The sequence below is a fragment of the Mercurialis annua genome, linkage group LG1-X, assembly GCF_937616625.2.
Source record: "Mercurialis annua linkage group LG1-X, ddMerAnnu1.2, whole genome shotgun sequence".
NCBI lineage: Eukaryota > Viridiplantae > Streptophyta > Magnoliopsida > Malpighiales > Euphorbiaceae > Mercurialis > Mercurialis annua.
Genome location: NC_065570.1, coordinates 58,709,438 through 58,729,834, shown reverse-complemented (window position 1 = coordinate 58,729,834; position 20,397 = coordinate 58,709,438). Strand labels below are relative to the sequence as shown.

General features: G+C 31.7%; 2 protein-coding genes across 2 annotated transcripts; both read right to left on the bottom strand.

Moving 5' to 3' along the window:
• Nucleotides 1–220: 220 nt before the first annotated feature.
• Nucleotides 221–2,590, bottom strand: LOC126680715 (protein DETOXIFICATION 48). The gene is made up of 2 exons (XM_050375892.2): nt 2,213–2,590; nt 221–2,065 (listed from the first exon to the last, which is right to left on the bottom strand). Exons 1-2 carry the CDS (start codon nt 2,351–2,353, stop codon nt 548–550), a joined length of 1,659 nt encoding a protein of 552 aa, XP_050231849.1. The 5' UTR covers nt 2,354–2,590; the 3' UTR covers nt 221–547.
• Nucleotides 2,591–5,218: 2,628 nt separating this feature from the next.
• LOC126680722 (sucrose transport protein SUC4) lies at nt 5,219–14,336 on the bottom strand. Its single transcript, XM_050375906.2, has 6 exons — nt 13,475–14,336; nt 10,424–11,169; nt 9,915–9,978; nt 9,783–9,826; nt 6,225–6,384; nt 5,219–6,064 (listed from the first exon to the last, which is right to left on the bottom strand). The coding sequence occupies exons 1-5, from the start codon at nt 13,992–13,994 to the stop codon at nt 6,226–6,228; spliced, it is 1,533 nt and encodes a 510-aa protein (XP_050231863.1). The 5' UTR covers nt 13,995–14,336; the 3' UTR covers nt 5,219–6,064; nt 6,225.
• Nucleotides 14,337–20,397: the final 6,061 nt, after the last annotated feature.

Below are 20,397 nucleotides of genomic sequence, written 5' to 3'. Positions count from 1 at the left end.
TGAGATAGAGAGAAAAAGAGAGGTTTAATTAGGCCAAAGTTTATAAAGAGATTATGCTAATTTTTCTATTTTAGGTAGTCAAGGTTTTTTCCTGATAAGGAAAGGAACAACAAGAAAGTTAGCTTTGAAAACAACCGACACCTTAATTCTTCTTTTCTTTCTCACCATCAATCTCTTATTCCTTCACTCTCCTATCACATAAATGAAACGCATAAAGAAAAAACCGTAAAATATATCATAGTATTTTACAAGAACAAGTTATAATAAATAAGTACATAAAACGTAAAATGCGACAAGTTTTTGTGCAACAAGGTAAATTATGTAAAGTATGTCTATTCTATTTCTACAAATGTTATTAATAATACAACATTATGGGAATGAAACTTAAAAAAGAAACTGAAGAAAAAAGAAGAAGGTAGGTTATACAGTAGAATTAATATAGTAAAAAAGAAAATAGGAAGTCTAATAAATGAAAATTCACAATATGAGCTCCTCAAAAGTGGGGCAAAAATGGTGGGGAAATATTTTTGAAATACGAAACTCAAATTTAATGCACAGTTGTTGGTGTTGTAGTAGTAGATATGAGGAGCAGAGGGTCTGTTTCGAGTGAAGTTGACTTCACAAGCTCATCATCAATGCACAATATCTCTTCAACGCCCTTATTCTTGATGATCTTGATGATCATGTTATTATTACAATTACCGTCACCTTCATCTGATTTTGATGATTGTGTAAGCTGTCTTGCTCTCTCTGCTTGAACCAACCAGTCTGTTGTGCAAAGAACGTAAATCATGAGTAAAGCACATGAGCCTTGAGCTGCAAGTAACCCAAGCCATAACCCTGCAAATCCCATTTTAGCTACAAAACCCATCAACATTCCTACTGGCATACCCACCAAGTAAAATGACCCTAAATTTATGTTGGCTCCAACTGTAGGCCGAGCACTTCCTCTTAAAACTCCACAACCTGTTGTTTGTGGGCAATTTCCCAACTCACATAATCCAACAATCGGCAATGCAATAGCCGTCAGCTCCAGAATCTCCGGGTCATTAGTGAAAAATCTCCCCCATTGATGTCTCATCAATGTTGTGAAAGTCATGGCTAAAAGACCCAATCCGACCGCGCAAGAAAGCGAAACGATCATCGATATTCGAGCCTTCGCCGGCCGGTTAGCCCCGAGTTCATTCCCCACTCTGGTGGAGACACCTAAGCTTAGAGACGATGGGAACACGTAGACTAATGAAGTTGTTTGGATTAATATACCCATTGAAGCAATTGTAGCTTTAGGATTGACAAGAAGACCGCACAGCATTATCATGAACTCGTACCACCACCATTCGAGACAAACGGAGACGCAAGTCGGAACCGCTAAAGCAAGCAGAGACGACCAGCCTTTAAGACAATCGGAGCTCGGAGAAACCCAAGAATCTTTATACACGCCGGAGAAGTAAACAAAAGAAATGAGCAAAAGAAAAAGATTGAGATTTGTACAAACCATGGCTATAGCAACTCCTGGGACACCCAGTTTGAAGTGAACAACGAGGAGAAAATTTAACGGGACGTGAAGAAGAACAGAGATAGCTGAACAGTAAGTTAAGGGCAATGTAATATTTTGAGTTCTGAGATAAACTCGAAGAGGGTGAAGAAGAGAAAGAAAAAAAAGATCAGGAATAGAGAAAATAATAAAAGTATGAGCCATGGAAGATATTTCTTCATCTTGACCGCACCATAAAAGGATAGTTTTCATGTTAATCCACATGAAAGAGATGGGAACGGAAATAGAAAGAAGAAGAAGAACAGTTCTTTGAAGAGTTAGACCAAGGAGCTTCATTTGTTTAGCACCATAAGCTTGACCACAAATCGGCTCCATTCCCATAGCGAGTCCAGAGATAACAGAGTAACCGGTTATATTAGCGAAGCCGATCGAAAGAGAACCACCGGCTAGCTCAAGTTCACCGAGATAACCAAGAAAAAGCATGGAGATCATAGCTCTAGAATACAGAATAAGACCAGTCATTGCTGTTGGGCCTGAGATCCTCCCGATAGCTTTCATTTCTTGCAAAACCTGATGAATGCAGAGACTAAAAATGATTAGTATTACTGTTCTTGTTTTTTTTTTCATATCCATAAAAAAAGAGTACGGTCTTGGGTTATGTAAACGTTAAAAGGTATTTATTTATGTTATATCTGTAAGAAAATTAGTGTTCCTTACCTCAGAAGGAGTAGGCCATCTATGTAGTTGCTCTTCAACATCATGAGGATAAAGATCCATACTTTTGTTGTTGGGTATAGAGAAACAGGTTTTCTTGGGACAAAGAAATGAGGATGGAGATGATGGCTTTGGGTTGCACATATCCACCAAGGCACACAACAGAAATTAAATCTTTTTATTGGATAAACTTATTACAAAAACTAAATAAAAAATGTTTAATGGTAATAAAGAGTTGTTTTTATTGTATGGTTAATTTGTTTGATTTAGAGAGGGATTTGAGTTCTGAAGATGGCGAGAGAGAGATGTGGCTATATATATACTTGAAAGAATTGGGTCCTACTGTTTGGATTCCAAGAAACGTGTCATGATTTTGATTTTTGATGAGAAAATGCTCTAAGAAAAGTGCATACTAATGAAAATGCATGAGAAAATAGAAAAGAAGAAGAGGAGGGGTCCGTCCTCTCCTATGAGGTTAATTCTTTATTTCCTTTTATTATTAGGGAGGAGCGCTTGTGAGAAAAAAGTAAGTCAATGATCTTAGCAGAATGCAACCCGGCGTTTATTCCATTTGAGCAATATAGCTCGTTGATAGGTTAATCAGTAACTGCATGAATCTGTTTTAGTGTAGGGAATAAACAGCATGCTTTGGGTTGATTGGTGAATATATTATATTTTTCCACCGTCATAGCCTGCTTCACCATGTAAGTTTGGTTGTTAATGGTGGCATTTTGTTAAATTAATATTAGTCTATGGATAATGTTTAATAAAACCCTAAACTAAAACCTCTGTTTTAGGGTTTTTAATATATATTGTATGGGGGTTTTAGTGCGTTAACCGAAAATGAAAAAGCTAATCTTTAGATTGATAATGAGTAGTGGGATTGAGTTGGATATAGAAGAAGCAAATTCCCCTACTTGTGTTTTGTGAAATGACAGGAGCATAATGGAATTTGTTTGGAAGGAGAATGGGTGTTATTCGTTTGGGGGTTTGCATGTTGTAAAAACAGCATGCATGCCAAAAAAATAAAATAAAAAAAGAGAAGATTTTGATTATTTTACAACCCATGTGATCAAACCCTAAAACCTTCCCCAAGCCATGATCTTTGTTGTCTCAATGCCCCAATTTCATAGGTGACAATACTGTGTAAATTCTGTTTCTAAGGCCCCATCTGTTTTTGGGCCTTCTAATAAGTGCTATGGATGAAAGAAGAAGAATTGATCATCTTTTTTTTTTTATCTCACACCACTTTATGTGTTATAAAAAGAATTATACAATTTCACAGGTATCCTCGGTCACCGGAACTTGAGATCTATTACCACTTGAACTAACTCATGTTGTCAAACGAATAGATTAGTTGAACTAAAAATTTATTATTAACTCATGGTGGAGTTTCTTTGCATATATGGCTATCCGATTTTGCAATCATAAAGATTTGCTTAAGATCCTCAAATCTCATAAAAGAATTCATTTTCATCAATTTCTTAAACTACCCTTTTCTTGAACTATGACTATGAATACAAAGAGGGGATAATATGAAAATGGGGGAACAAGATGATGCTATGTTGGTGCTTGGTGGGTAACTTGGGATTAAGCCAATAAAACAAAAAGGGAGGTAATAATAATACTAATAATGTGTCAAATCTAGTGGAATCTTTTAGATAATGGGTACTTTTGAAAATTAATGAAACTAAAACAAAATGAAACAAATAGAGTAAGGGATTAAAAAGGTTATCTAATGTAAGTATGTGGAGGTAGGTGGTTTGTTTTGTTTTGTTCATAAAAGGGACCACTGTGAGCGAGTGTTAATGGTGGGGGTGACAGACACAGTAAATGGCCGTATGGAGAAGAGGCAGATGGAATGAGAAATAATTACGTGCTCCAATTCTAACCATTTACTTTGTATCCCTTTTTTCACAACAGACTCATCTCTGTCTCCCTCTACCACCAACAGCCCCCCCTGGTTCTGTCTGTTTCTCTGTGCATTCAGTTCTGTTTCTGTAAACCCGCCAGACCAGAGCATCATCACCACCTTCCCAAAACTAATACAGAACTTCCAAAAACTTTCATTTTTTTTGAAAAATTCTGAGTCTGATGAGCTTCAGAAGAAAGAAAGAAATGTAATCACTGCGTATTCCTGAAGTCCATGTCAGATTCCATGTGTCTCCAGTTCTGTAGATGAAAGCTACGTGTCATGAAATGCAACCAATAGACAAATATTAGTGTAAAGATTAAATAGAGATTATATGTGATTAAAGAATGCAAAAGAGGAGAACAATTTCGAATTTAGCAAAAATCCTGATAGGGAAGTGGGGTTGGCTCTAAAATTGTAATAAGAGAAAATGACAAGTTTTAGGATCACATGGTGGTGGTGGTGATGCCATTGCACTCGGTACTGTCAATCAGAAAAAATCATTTTACAGCAAGTTGTTGTTCTAGTGGAGAGTTCACAGAAAAGGAATTTTCTTGGCATAATAATAATAATAATAAACTACTAAATCATATGCCAAATGCAAGTTACAACACATTTTCAGGACTTGACATGGACGAAATTGGAACAAATTCATCAGATTCTTTCCTGAAAAAGGTTGATGCTCAAACTTTCAGAACAATCAAGTCCTTATCTCTCTATAAACCACACATGTCAACATGCTTGTGAGTTTGTAGCTGGATTCGACTTGTCTACTAAAATGCATGCTTTCATCAATTTATAATATTCCCAACTTCTTTTCCCTAGATTTCTGACATGCAAAAATAATTACACATTCTAGAGTTTTCATCACGTACCAAGAGTAATTCAGCCATTTATAATGGAATTATTCTGCTAGTCTGGCATAGAATTTCTTTAATCACTTCTTCTGCCATGCCGTTGCTTCCAGAATGAACCTCAGACTCCGCGCTAAGCTAAGCTCCACTATTTGCTACCAAAATGTCAGTCTTTTTAAATGATTCTGAGGCTAACTCATGGGCGCATTGAAGAAAAACACAGGCTTTCATAGATACTATAAGTGCAATAAACATAAGAATTTATTCCAATCCTCCGACTCGAGCAATTTCAAAAAATAATTATTCTAGTATTGTTTTGTACAATCATAAAGGATGATACCTTCTATAAAAAAAAAATCAATCAATCTTTTTTTGAGAAATCAAAGCATGAAAGACATGTCTCCATCAGGGTTTCCATCAGCACAACTCATATTTTTACTGATGCCCACCAAGCACAGTTCACCACATTCATAAAACCAAATTTAAGCACAAAAAATTGCACGAGATTCCAGTGCATCGTGCCTGGACCACCGATGCGCAATCAAACATTTCAATCTTCTATTTATTTATTATATTAATTGTGTTTTTTCTTCCTCTCGAAGAATAAATCCCGATCAGTCAGCAACTTGTTGGTAAAGAACTAGTCCTTGGTGGTAATCCAGTGCTTCACTTTTCCACAGGTAGCAAACAGACTTATTTTCAATGGTATAGACTCTTTGCTGAACTTAAACTAATGGTCTCACCCATCAATGGCTACCACACTAATCTCGAACTAACTGAGTTTCTTGTAACCGACGTTTACATATAAACTTCCAGTTGCACCTTCTCTAAATCTATGCAGGGTATATTGCAAGCAGAATCCATATACCTTGAATCTCGAGTCCGCACCTTTTCTACTGTTCTTAACTAGTGTTGATTGGCCTCTGCATTTTAACAAATTCCCAAAGCTTCTAATCCATGAAAATTCAGGGTTTTCTAGAAACGCAGGATTGCATTTTAACAGATGAAAGCACCTTCCCCTCATAGTCGGTACAAATACTAAGCTGACGATTGATAGGATGAATTTGCAACTTGCAAGTGAGCCTTTCTCTAGAATATAAAACAGGAAAAAAGAAAAGGGAAGTTCACAAAGGAGGTATCAGAAGTACATACATATTTTAATCAACAGATGTAGGAAATAGCACAAAGAACTTGCTACTTAAAATTTTGCATACTTGATGGACATCAGCAAAAATAGCACAAAGAATACCTCAAGGGAGGGCCCTATGCTTTGCGGGACGAGATCGAGGAATACCCAAGATTGCAATGAGTCCAGCTGTCAAGGCTGCTAATGCTCCAACTGCAAAAGCCGGTGAGTTTCCACCTCCAAATAGCTGATCCCACGGTCCACTTCCAAGAGACACAATGACCTGTTTTAAAATGCAAATTTAATACCAAATCAGTAGAAACAACTTTATAAAAAAGTGTCATACGACTGGGTTGATTTCCATTGACCTAGAAACTGGGCTACTGGGAAATTCACTTGGTCCAATTGCCAAATAAAGTGCAAAATAAAATCACTTATAGCATAAAGACTACCATGAATAAATTTTTCTTATATAGAAAATGGCTACTACTTTTAATCAGATTGCATTTTTTGATTTACAAGAGAAACACAAAAGTTCAAACATTTTCTTGAATAACCCAATTGAAATTTACACATTTAGAGTGCCTGCTGGTGCACTGGTTCTTCAACACTATAGCATCTGTTCGTCAAATGCATACTTAAAACTAAGCATATTCCAATGGTAACAAATCAAGCATGATTAGACTTTACCCTGGTTCAAAGTTTTTCTCTTAAATGCAAACCATAAACATAAATGTTTCCACCTTGCTGGTCAGTAGCATAGCTAGGAATTGAAATTAAGAGGGGCAAAATGTAATATTTTTTTGTGTAACATGTAAAAATTAGAAATCATTAAAATTAAGGGGGTCAACATATAATATTTTCCTATGTAATACTGTAGAAAGTATTCATCAAAAAAAATAATGTAGAAAGTAGAACTCAAATTAACTAACTTTACTTCGGAATTTTCTTTTTTGAAAATTAAGGGGGCAATTGCCCCACTTATGGTCCACATGGGACTCCGCAACTGTTCCCGGTCCTCCAAATGCACGTGAGTATGCAAAGAAGATTAGTTTGATCACTAAATGGCTCAAGCAAGATGTTAATTTCTCTTTGAAAAATCAAAGTCTTCTCTGAAAGTCGCAACTTTCCAAGAGTTTCAGTAAGAAGCTAAAAATTAGCTTCCATAGTGCCTACAGGTCAAATAAGCCAGCACATTTACTGCTAGCATTAAATGAACTGAAACTGGATGAAGTTCATTGTAGCAACAGAATTGGATTCAGTAGATTGATATTGCCTTTTCTGCAGCAGGACTCGTTATAACCCAAAATCTTCATTTTCTTTGGAAAAGCACTTCATAACCCAAATTCTATGTTTCATCACGCTGATTAATCTATCTATCTATCTATCTATAACTATCTTATATGTGGGAAGGGGGGGAGACAGGCAAAATTACGATAATAGGTTTCATTAAGGGTACAATTCATAAGAACTCAAGGACATTGCATAGTAGTTAGACATTTGATTTTAATAAAAAAAAACTAATCCCAATATAAAAAAAAAAAAAAAATTTACCGTATGTATTAAATTGTAACTGAATTAGGATTGCTTTCTCTTTTCCTAATGGAATCATAGTTGGGTTAGAAGTCCATTTCCGTAAAAAAAGTTGCAGTTTAATTTGTACACCATAAGAATTATGGTTTAAAACATTCAAATACTTTAAGCTAATTCCAAATTGATGGTTCAAATTTAAATTTTGGTATTTCTTACCCACAACATATAAATATTCAAAGTAGGCTTATAAACCGTTAAATGAATGTTGATTTCACTAGCTAATAAAAGTCTAAGTTTTGTGCTTATAATATCTAATCGGTCATTTAGAAATAAATAGATTATAGGCTGAATGATTTTGATATGTCCCCCGAGGATGTATAATCTAGATTTAATATTAAATATATACGAAAGGTTATACAAATATCACTAACATTTTACAATTTTAATTTTAATTAAAATAAAAGATAGTTTATAATTAAAATAATATAATATTAATATTTATTATATATAACGGGTCATATAAATATCATCACGTACTATGATTTCAATTTTAATAATTTATAATAATTTACTATAAAACATAGTAATATAATTAATATTTACTAAAGATAACGGGTCATGTAAATATCATCACGTATTATAATTTCAATCTAATAATTTATAATAATTTACTACAAACTATAGTAATATATTTTAATAATTTAAGTAATACATATATATATATATATATATATATATATATATATATAACGAATTATATAAATGTCACTCATGTATGTAGCACGTGGCTAAATGTTATATTTAAATAAAAAATCATCAACCAAACACCACCAATTTGAAAAAAACACAGCCTTTAAATAAATGACCCAATTACCACTCCGACCCCACCAACGACATCACCATCACCTAAAACTTTTATTAATTTTTTTTTTTAAAATAATACATTATTTTAGATAAACATATATTTCATCCATTTTTATTTTTAAAAATTATGGTAAGTTACACTTAAATGATTTTAGATAATTGTTACAATAGTAAATTAAAAATTTAGACTATATTAGTATTAATATATGAGTTAATTTTCATTAATTTAATTTTTCATTCATGGTAAAATGATATTAAGAATTATAGTTTTAGAGTATTATTTGAAAAAATAAAAAAAATAAAATTACTCGAAATAATTAAAATATAACTTTTAATAAAATATAGGAACTAAAGTTATAACTTTGTAGATATATTAAATGTGTTGAAAGAGGTCAATCAACAAATGTCATGTCAATGGTTGTAGGAGTTTCCTATAAGGAAAATTTTATTCAACATTTAATTATTCTAAAGATATCCTATCCCTATAAACCGATGGATTTTATATTCATTTCAAACTGAGAAATTTATAAATCCGTGGATTTCAAATTTCATTGAAAATCCATGAATTTAGTAAACTCCATTGATTTAAAAGGGTTAATGTTATAAAAATTCACCAACTTTACATGTTTTCTCAATTTAATCACGCCTTTAAAAACTCGTCATAAAGATACACCAACTTTTATTTTTTTTCCAAATCCGTACACATGTTGACGACGCGTTCATTCATTGGTTTGACCTCAGCCTCAGCAAATTGCACCAATGAATGAATGCCACCTCAGTACCGTGTATGGATTTGGAAAAAATGAAAATTGGAGTTTCTTTATTGCAAGTTTTAAAAGGCGTTTTGAGAAAACGTGTAAAGTTGGTGAATTTTTATGACATTATCCATTTTAAAAACCTTCAATCCAAATGATGCCTAAACTTATTGAGTTTGTTGGTATACATGAAAATTACGTTTTTTACCCAACCTTCACCCTCCACCACCAGACAACCTTCTTAAACTAGGGCCAGTTGGCTTCAACTCTATAGTTAACTCGCCTGTTCCCTCGAATACAAGTGAAAGATACTAGACTATCTACTCACCAAAATGAGTCAGCAGTTCTTAACTTCTTATTACACCTACGAAGATATTGGATTTGGTTTTACTGTCTTTTCTTATTTTTTAAAGCAGAGAAGTAACTACACTTTGTTTGATATTACAAAAGTAATTAATATAGTATAGTAAAGAAAAACAAGATATTAAGCATACAGATTAAAGAGGAATATATAAGAGCAAAGGCAAACCTGTGGAATCACAATAGCCAAATTTAAAACACCCATTGATAAACCTGCAAGAAAAAATCATCAAGATCAGCTACCAGGAGAAAGAGAAGAAAAAAACAACAAAAATATGGAAATGGAAATGGAAATTCCTACCTTGACCAAGTCCTAATGGCTCAATACGTGCCGAAATTAAAGCATATGGAACACTATAAGTGATCTGCAATGAAATAAACCATGACATCAGTTTGCTTCAGTTAAATTGCAACAAATATTGATCTCATTTCTTTACAGAGAATGACCAAGACCCACCATATTTTGAGCTATTCTAACTGATAATTACAAGGTCATACAAAACCAGAACATCCTATATTTTTATCTAAACTTCAAGAACTGCCAAGTAGAGAGCACTTGGGGCACCAGACTCCAAGACAGTGCACTCTTTAGACCTTCAAGCACTGAGGTTGAATTTTTTTTATGTCAAATTCCATAGAAGACATGAACCTCAGCATGAAAAGGCCACAGATACATTTCGTAAATCACGATTACTTAAGCTGTGACTTCACTCTTTCTATACAGATTTTTTAGCATCAAAACATCCATGACTCAAAAATCTTTACCAAAATATAACATAGGCCGGGACTACGAGAAAGTTAATAACTTACCGCCAACGGAAAACCAAGAACTGCAAAAATCACCAATGCTGCTATTACAATTCCGCTCGGTGGTAGATCATAACCTAAGTAGCCAATATGCTTAGCTGCATAGGAGGTTATAAGCATTGCAAGAAAGCAAAGAGCCATAATAATGTTTGAGATTCCCCACATGAAACCAGCTCCCCACTTCCTGCAAAGCTTCTCCATGAACAAAGATGTTAACCCAAGAATAACTGAATTTAACATCAGAGCTAAAGCTCCCATTCTAACTCCAATTGTATAAAATTGTCCATCATTTGGTTCACCACCATAGATTTCTCGGCCCATCCAATCAGTATCAAAGAGAAGAAATGGAAACCAGCCAACCCAATTTAAAGCAGTAACTACCAATATTGTCCACACTGGCGATGTGAAATATTTGAAAGTCCCAAATAGCTCCCAGAGGAAAGCCTCTTCAGCATGACCTGATTGTTCTGAGACTTCATCATTAATGAGTGGTGATCTTTCAGACAAACCTGCTGGTATTTCTCGAACTCCCGTAATGCTTAGATATGTAGTGATTACCATAAAAACAATGTCAACATAGAAAGCAGACTTGAGATTAGCACAGTCAATGTTGCATCCAGGAGTAACAGTAAATGGGAAAACCTTGTACCAATAACTGAATGATCCGGTGGCATAACCGAGGACGTTTCCTACTGCCATGAATAGCGAGAAATAAGCATTTGCCACTCGTGTCCTGCGGTGATCCTTCCCTAACATGACAAACAATTTCCAAAAAACAATTATACAAAATTTGCTAAATTTTATTGGTCCTTAGTTTTCTTATAAATAAAGATTGTATAATGCAGGAAAACGCAAGCCCTGGTGATTTGGAAATAATAGAACCATGATCATCGTTCACTACTATTTTGTTTATACAGTATGCAGCATGTACATAAGAAATTAAATTTAATAATTTGTGAAACATCCTTAAACAATTACTTGCTGGGATTCCAGTTGAAGATGAAGACATCTTTGTTTGTGCAAACCATTCAGTGTCTTTTTTTCTGTATATGCAACATATATCCTTATATCTACAATGACAGATAAGATCTGTTCTCATAAGAGATTCATGAGCAAAAAATTAAAGAGACTTCTTTTGATTTGCCCATTACTTTCACATGAAACAGAATCAAATCAAAGAGATTCTTCTTCTTACTTCTTCAAAGAGGAAAACATTAAGATGTCTGTAAACTGAGACCAGTCCAATGTTATACAAAAGAATTCACGCAATACTCCAGGGGTGCAAAACCAAACCATATCGAATAACCGAACCGACAAATTTTATTCAGTTTGATTTAACTAATCGATTTGGTTAGTTTTAAAAGTAAAAAAAGTTCAGTCCGCTTTGATGCAAACTCAACCAAACAAACTGAAACAAAAGTTTGGTTTGAAATATATAAAATTCTTATATGATCCATACAATTTGGTATAAAAAAAATTAAACTTCATCGGTTCACCTAATGCCTATGTTGCACAAAAACGGAAACGGCGAAACGGATTTTTCCAAAATTTAAGAAACGGAAACGTGGGGAAAATGTGTAAATAATTAAAATAAATGAATATACTAATAAATACTAAAAATAAAAAAATTATATATATATATATATACATATATAAAATTGATAAAGAATATGCATCTTCATGCAAACAGATTATTATATATTTATAACAATTAATAAAATAAATCAATTGAAAATAAACAAATTTTAAATTAATAACAAACAATAACGTGAATTATCGAGATTGTATTTTAAGAACGAAGAAGAAAATTTTATTTGTGAATTATGGATAAGGTGAATAATAAGATTTGTAGTTCACTAATAAATTTTCAAAAAATATATAAATAACTCTTTAGTTTTTTTTGTAGGAAACAAGTATCTAATTTTATTAATATATGGAAATGGTCCGGAAATGTTTGTATGAGTTTATGAGAGTTTGGGAAATAGAAACGTTTCTAAAACAGAAAAATAAAACTTCTAAAGATTTCTAAGCATATGCAAACCTACTAATATGCACATATAGTTACCATGTCACCCATCTTCATAAAAGGCGCATATCAAATAGAGAGAAAACTCTAAGTCAGACATGGGTCCAAATGAGTTATTGTCAACATGCGCTTTTATCCTTCACAAGTTAAACCACATTTTAACCTTCCACTTAACATGCAAATCAAAGTTCTGTGAGGTAAAGACCACATGTCATTGATAAATTGACATGTAAATACGTATCAGAATACTAGATGGTACAGCATTAAAACTAGGGTAAAATTAGCATCCACAGTATACTTAACAAAGCAATTATAGCATGCACAAGCATGATAAGTGTTATATAATGCTGTAATCATGAATCACTACACCAGCAATTATTGTTAATGCAGAAACTTAAAATAACTATCTATTATACAGCTTCTAGAAAATTATAATATACACATGAATCCCCCCTACATTAACAGTTAGGATTAGATTAAACTAACCACACTAAGTTATTGTCAATAGCAATAAAAAATCTATAACTAGCTGTGCCAAACCAAACCCACCTGATAAACAAATGCTAATTTGACAATTGCTCCACAACCAATCTCGACCCCACCCCCACTCAAAAAAATTAAATAAAGACATAAAAATGGAATTTTAAATCATAGTTACAGGGACATAAACGTCTCTTTAATTACTAGGAATTAGTTCCAGTTCCTATCAGCCAATTTCCAAACAATACACCGGTAATTCCGAAATAATTCCACCTTTAACAGAGGTAAAGTCAGCATCAATCCAACTTTCTTCAAATTAAAGTTAATATCCTAACTATTATCAGCACATTTCTTAATTCTTTTTTAAATTAATTAAATATAAGATGCCGAATAAACGGTAATATCCCATTTTAACATTTCACTATCGAATAATTATTTAAATCAAAAAATAACTCTGATCAAAGCTAGGGTTTCATTTGTTTCATTCTACTGATGTTAATGCAACAAATAAAAAAGTAAAAATTAAAAGATAATAAAAGATAACTTACCAGTAAGATCAGCAAGAAGTGCTCTACAAGGACCTTGAGTCATGTTATTAGCGACATCAAGAATCCAAAAACCTATCACGAACACCACAACAGCTCTCGGTCTAGTGGTGCCTCTGTCGCCAAGCAACCATCCAAGATCGGCGGAGTGACCAATGATTAAAACCGCGAAACAAATTAAACAGGCTCCCACAAATATAAACGGTCTACGGCGACCGAACCTACTGGTGCAACGATCACTCATATGCCCAACTAAAGGCTGCACTAACAGGCCCGATAATGGCCCGCAAAGCCATATAATACTGGCCCACACGTGAGGAATTCCTAGCTCTTGCACGTAAGGTGTCAACAGAGAGAGCTGTAGGGCCCATCCGAACTGTATTCCACCGGCGATTGATGTCACGCGTAGCAGCTGCCGCAGCGGAACTCTTTTCACCACCGCTGTCGGCCGAGCTTCCGCCGAGGAGGCTGATGAACGAGCAGCTCTGGTGGTTCGGCTTTGTTCCGCACGCGGGGCTGCCATCGCTAAACAAACACGCGCGCGAAAGCAATCAGGCACGACGGTATGATCTTAACTGATTATTATAGTGCGCGCGCTTTTTCTCTTTCTTTAACTGTTTGCTACGAACTGAGTTTTTTTCTTTCTTTCAGAAAACTGAGAATTGAAGAAAGAATGTACTAAGTTGGCGGTATAGCTTGTCTGTTGAATTTAAGTAAGTACCCTCGTCTAGTCAGGAAAATTACGGTTGGACCTTTGAGAAATACGAAAGGGCATGAGTGGAAAATTAAGGGAGAGTTTAGGGGCAAATGTTATTTGTTTTTGGAACATTGGGGTCTGGAATCAGTTGATAACAAAGGTGCCTGCAAAGTGACGTTTGGAACGAACAATTTCTATAAATATAAAAAGACGAAAAAACCCTTGTAAAGATACAATTAAAATGGGGTAATTTCGTAATATTGTAGGAATTAGTGGGTTTGTTTTTGCTTTTTATGTGTAAAGGGTATATAAACGTAGGTGGGTGGCGTGCAGAGTAATTTTTGTCCCCTTAGGCGTCCGCGGTCGGCACATATTGTGGATGTCAACTAATAGGCCGGTACATAATAATTAACTCTAATAATTAAAATTCGGCATAATGACATTTGACTTTGTAATTATAAAATAAATTTTGAAAACTAAAAAAAATGATAAAATAGAATGATGAAGAGTAATTCAACAAACTTGCGCTACTGTATAACACATTAATGAGTACATTACATGTAGTTGTAACCATGTTGCTTGCATACTCGTATAAAATAAGAATAATATGGTTTTAGTTTCTTATTTAAATATGAGATCTTGAATTTCACATGTGTATTTCTTAATCTATAATTTCTTGCTGTCAATGAGCATGATTGTGTTCAACTCATACCTTTTGGAATTGGATTCATTGCTTGCTTTATTAAAAACTTTGCTGTAAATATGATATATTATGTGCGATAATATCATGGCCCAATTGAATAAATAGACTCTGCATTGTTGCTTTTATATGTTTAAGCTACCCATCATTTTGTTTGAACTGCTTTTTACTTTTTTATGCATTTTTGTTTTTCTTTTTATCATCTTTTTATAACATATGATTAATATGATAATTAATTTAGCAAAGTATGATTCATATTTGTTACCAACATCTAGATAATAACATCTTATTTAAGAGATACTGATTTTTATGAAATAGGTTTAGACTTTAATAGTGGTGTTTTTATTTTGTTTATAAGTAGGCCTAATATTTAAAAGAAGCCCGATCTTATAACTCCTTTTCGATCCTACCCTGACGTTGACAATTTGTCAATTTTACCCTATTTTGCATTTCGTCGTTTCAATTGTATCCTGAAATATTAAATTGACCCTTTTTCATTTGAAAAAAATTCGAAAACATGCTCCATGTATAGCATATCTTAATTTTACATGTTTAAAATTTATTTAAATTTATTTAAATTAATTAAGAATTTAGATTAGTTTTAATTTGATTATGATTTTTAGTTAGTTTTTAAAAATAAAGGATTTATTTGTACTTTATCTTTAAAAATGGTTAATTGGATGATTTCATCATTTAAGTAAAAAAATTGATAAAAATTAAAAATTTGGGATACAATTGAAACGATAAAATGCGAAAGGGTTAATTATATATAAAATCATGACCTTTGCACCAAGTTTCAAAAATAACATGACCTTTAAAACGTGTCAATCGTAAACACCGCCTTTCATTTATTTTCAATTTCATCATGGGCGAATTTTTCGGTGAAATTTTGCTAACTTGGACACCCAATGGGTCTGCCACGTGTCATGCCACGTCAGCAAAAATACTATTAAAAATTGCCGATATTATTTTTGAAAAGAAACGAAAGATGGTGTCTATGATTGACACATTTTAAAGATCATGTTATTTTTGAAACTTGGTGCAAAGGTTATGATTTTATATGTAATTAATCTAATGCGAAATAAGATAAAATTGACAAGTTTTCAACGTCATGAACCATGGTAGGATCGAAAAAGGGTTATAAGGTCGGGATTTTTTTTAAGACATTAGGCATTATAAATAGGTTTAATTCCTTAAAAAACCCCCACCTTGCATATTTTCTTCGTTTATACCCTGACCTTTTAAAAACACCATTTGTACCCAATTTTGGGTTTTTATGTTTCATCTCTACCCAAAAGCATTAAATTGTACTTTTTTCATTTGGAAAAGAGTTTAAAACATACTTTTTTATATTTTAAAATATACAAATAAATCCTTAAACTTAAAAAATAATCAAACACATCCAAATAATTAATTTCTTTTTTTAATTTGATAAAATAAAAAAAAAATTAAAAAAAATGATTATTATTTTTAATATTTTGTCGGAAATATTTTAAAAAAAAATTAAAAAAAAATTCGAAATATTTTTTAAAAACTTAAAAACAATTATTATTATTTTTTAATTTTTTAGAAAAGATGGTATTTTTGTATTATTAATAATATTAATATCTAATTAGTATATAAGTTAAAAATGAAGGATTGTTTTAAACTTTTTTTCAAATGAAAAGAGTACAATTTAATGCTTTTGGGTAGAGATGAAACATAAAAACTCAAAATTGGGTACAAATGGTGTTTTTACAAGGTCAGGGTATAAACGAAAAAAAAATGCAAGGTGGGGTTTTTTTAAGGAATTAAGCCTTATAAATATATTAAGTTACTACTTTTAGCAAAGTTTCTTTTTTCTACTTTTCAAAAAAAAAGTTACTAACTAAAATGCAAAATTGTATTCCAGTGAAGTATATAAATGAATTTTTGTATATAATTGTTTTATTTTTTTATCCATTTTACTATTGAATAGAAGTGATAATAACTTATTATCCATCAATGATAAATGAATACAATTATATTTATTTTATTAAAAGATAAAATAACTGTACAGTATAAATGATATTGGGCATGAAATTCGATGCATGTAGATGAATCCATTCCTAAGCTTTAAAGTCACAATATCATTGGACTCATGTAATGGGCTTGCCATTTTGTAAGAAGCTCTAAGTAGAGGAAATTAGGCCAGCACCACCAAAAGCCTACTTATTCTCACTTATACAGACGCGCATAATATCTTGCAAAATCACCTCACCTATCTTTTTCCTTTCTTCTTTACATCTTTTTTTTGATTTTTTTACTGTTCAGATTTTTGAAATATACGATTTATATTACAAAGCAGAATAGAGGTCTTTGTGTCAATCAATTCAGATGAGAATCATATATCCGCTGAGATCTCTCCGACCATGACGCGAAATTTCCATTAAATTGGCTAGGGATTACGATGTTGGATTTGATTTAGTTGTGATTGAATTGAAATCAGCAAATGAATGAGTAACGGCGGGAATAGAATCATCAAATGATTGGGTTTGGAGATTGGAGGCAACGACGGCGAGATCAGAGTAGAGGTTCTCGTCGAGAGTCATCCAACAACAGTGATAAGATTGTTGCAGCCGGTCAGTTCGCTTGGAGTAAATGATGGCGTCGAGATTGTTGAGAGTGACGATGATGAGATCAGTGAATATGACAGTCGAATATCTAATCAAATCTATTTCATCTCTTCTAAACATGGGATAGCTCACCAAGTGTTTGATGTTTTATCCAAGTGAACTTTTGAGCTTATTTTGATCGATGCTTATTTTTCTTTGGTTTTGATACTGATGGGTGTGTGTCATTTAGAAATAAATGATGAATATTGTGAAGAGTTAGTGATTTGTACTATCTAAGGAAAGTTTTGTGAATTTGTACTGTAATAATTTATCAATGCTGTTACACGTATGAGCAATAAAGAGTTTGTTTGTTCAGGCAACAAGGAGAGTGGTTTAAGTTTGTGTGCAATCAGGCCTTTTAAATTCCATGTCACTTGCACAAAAATAAGAACATCATTCTAAAATTCTGGAAAATAAGAATCAAAATTGAACTAGATGTTGAAAAGGGAATTGAATATTTCCACAACTATGTAGCGCCACCTATAATCCATGCATCACATAAAATTAATTAATTATTCACCATAATGGTAATTGAAATTAATTTTAGTTTATTTAATTGGTGTTATTAATTTTTGATTTATACAGTTTGTCTTGCTATATTTTGAATATTTTTTGGTTTAATTGATAAGTTAGTTTACTGATAGTAAACCGTTAGAAACTAACTTATTTTTTAGTAAATTGTTAAAAAAATTATTTTTTAAATAATAGTAAAATTATTTTTTAGTAATATAAAAGTAAAGAAAGAAATATGTTTATAATATTGGTAGTAAATCGATAATAAATTATTAGTAAATTTAATTTTTAAGTAAATCGGTAGTAAATTAATACTAAATTTATTTTTATTGTAAAATAAAAATAATAAAATTTGAACTAATTTAGTATATTTTTTTATTGTTATTGGTATATCAATAGTAAATTGAGTAATAATGCATTTTAACATTTTATTATTTAGAAATAAAAAACAGTAATCTGATTTTTAAGTAAACCATTAGTAAACTGTTAGTGAACTTATAGCAAACAGATGTTTAGTAAATTGTTAGTAAACCGTTAGCAAACTGAAATCGCATTTTTGCAAATGAAAAAAAGTATTTTTGTAAAAAGTTTTGGTCAAACTGTAAATTTCAACTAATTTTTGTCAAAAGGTATTTCTGATAATCCGCTAATATTATTATAATTGTCTAGTATATGGATTTTAGTTTTAGTGGTTTGTTTGGATCATTTTGTTTTATTTTTTTGTATGTGTATAGGTTTGTTTTTTAAATCTATGAATGCTGGTTGTTAACTATTTTAGTTATTATAAATTCGGTATTTGTTTAGTAAACTGCTAGCGAACTTGCAGTAAACTACATGTATTTTTTATATAATAAATTATTGGTAACTATTTTTTATATGTAAATCAATTTTTGTTTATATTTATATTTATTAAATTTGTAGTAAATATTTTTATAAACTAATTCGTATATGTGAAGAGTTGTACTAGTTTTAAATGGTTTTCACATCGTGTTGCGGCCTATATTCAGATTTCTTATGATTGAAATCGTTATGTTTTGTGATTTTATTTTGTAATTTATGATTGTAATGATTTTGTTGTTGGGTTACCAATGGTTTACTAATAGTAAACCAATAATTTTAATTTTAGTAATACCGTTAGTGAGCATTAAATTAACCGTTGATAAATTTATAATTATTTTTTGATGATGCTCTTGATTTTTGATGTAATATTTTTTTCACATGTGCATCTGTAATTGTTTTGTTATTGGTTAACTAATGATTTACTAATGGTGCGCCATTAATTTTAGCGAATTAAGTAATAATTCATCTTAACATTTTATAATTTAAAAATAAAATTTAGTAATTTAATTTTTAAGTAAACCGATAGTAGACCCTTAGTAAACTGTTAGTGAACTTACAATAAACAGATGTTTAGTAAACCGTTAGCAATTTTTATTTTTAAATGCTTAAAAATAGGCTGCTTCCTAATAGTTATTCTTTTATTTTTATTTTATACTGTTATTGCACATTTATTATTAAGCTAACAAAAGATTCCAAAAGGTTTACTAATAGGTTTTTTAATATTTACCAATAATCAATCAAATTGTGTAAAAATATGTTTACTATAAGTTTGCTAATAAAATTTTAAGTGTTTACTATCAGGGTATCTAATAGAAACTAATAGATATCCCAAGATTCATCAATAATAACACTTTGTATCAGTATACTATAACAATATGTGTGCTATTAAGATACCCAAGGTTTCCAAAAAAGTTTACTAATAAGTTTTCTAATGTTCACTGATAATAAAATAGTTTAAATCGAGATACTATTGTTTTACGTTTGTTAATAGGTTACGAAACGTTTACTAAATAGTTACACTTTCAACTATTAGGTAACCCAAAGATAACCAATAAACATCCCGAAAGTTTTCTAATAGGTTTCCAAAGGTTAACCAAAAAAAATTATTTTACATCCCTAAAGTTTTCTAATAAATTTCCAAATGTTAGCAATTTTTTCTTAATTAAGCATTTACTGCTTTTATGCAACTTTTAGATCAAAAATAAATAACTTTGATAGTAATCGATAGTTAACTTTTAGTAAACCGATTTCGAAATTTAATTTTATACATTCATTGATATATTGATAGAACTACAAAATGCTACTAATGGTACTTTAGATGTCAACCTATAATCTGAGTGACAGTTCTATACTTTTAGGAATAGCTCGGTGATTACAAACTAATATTAAACTTATTCGGTAGTTAAACAATAATAAACCGATAGTTTACCGTTAGTAATTTAATAGTAAATTTGTTTACATGAGCCTATCTTTTTATCTTTATGCCAAGAAAATTATTTTAAGTACATATACTTAATACAACATTAAACTCAATTTAATCTTG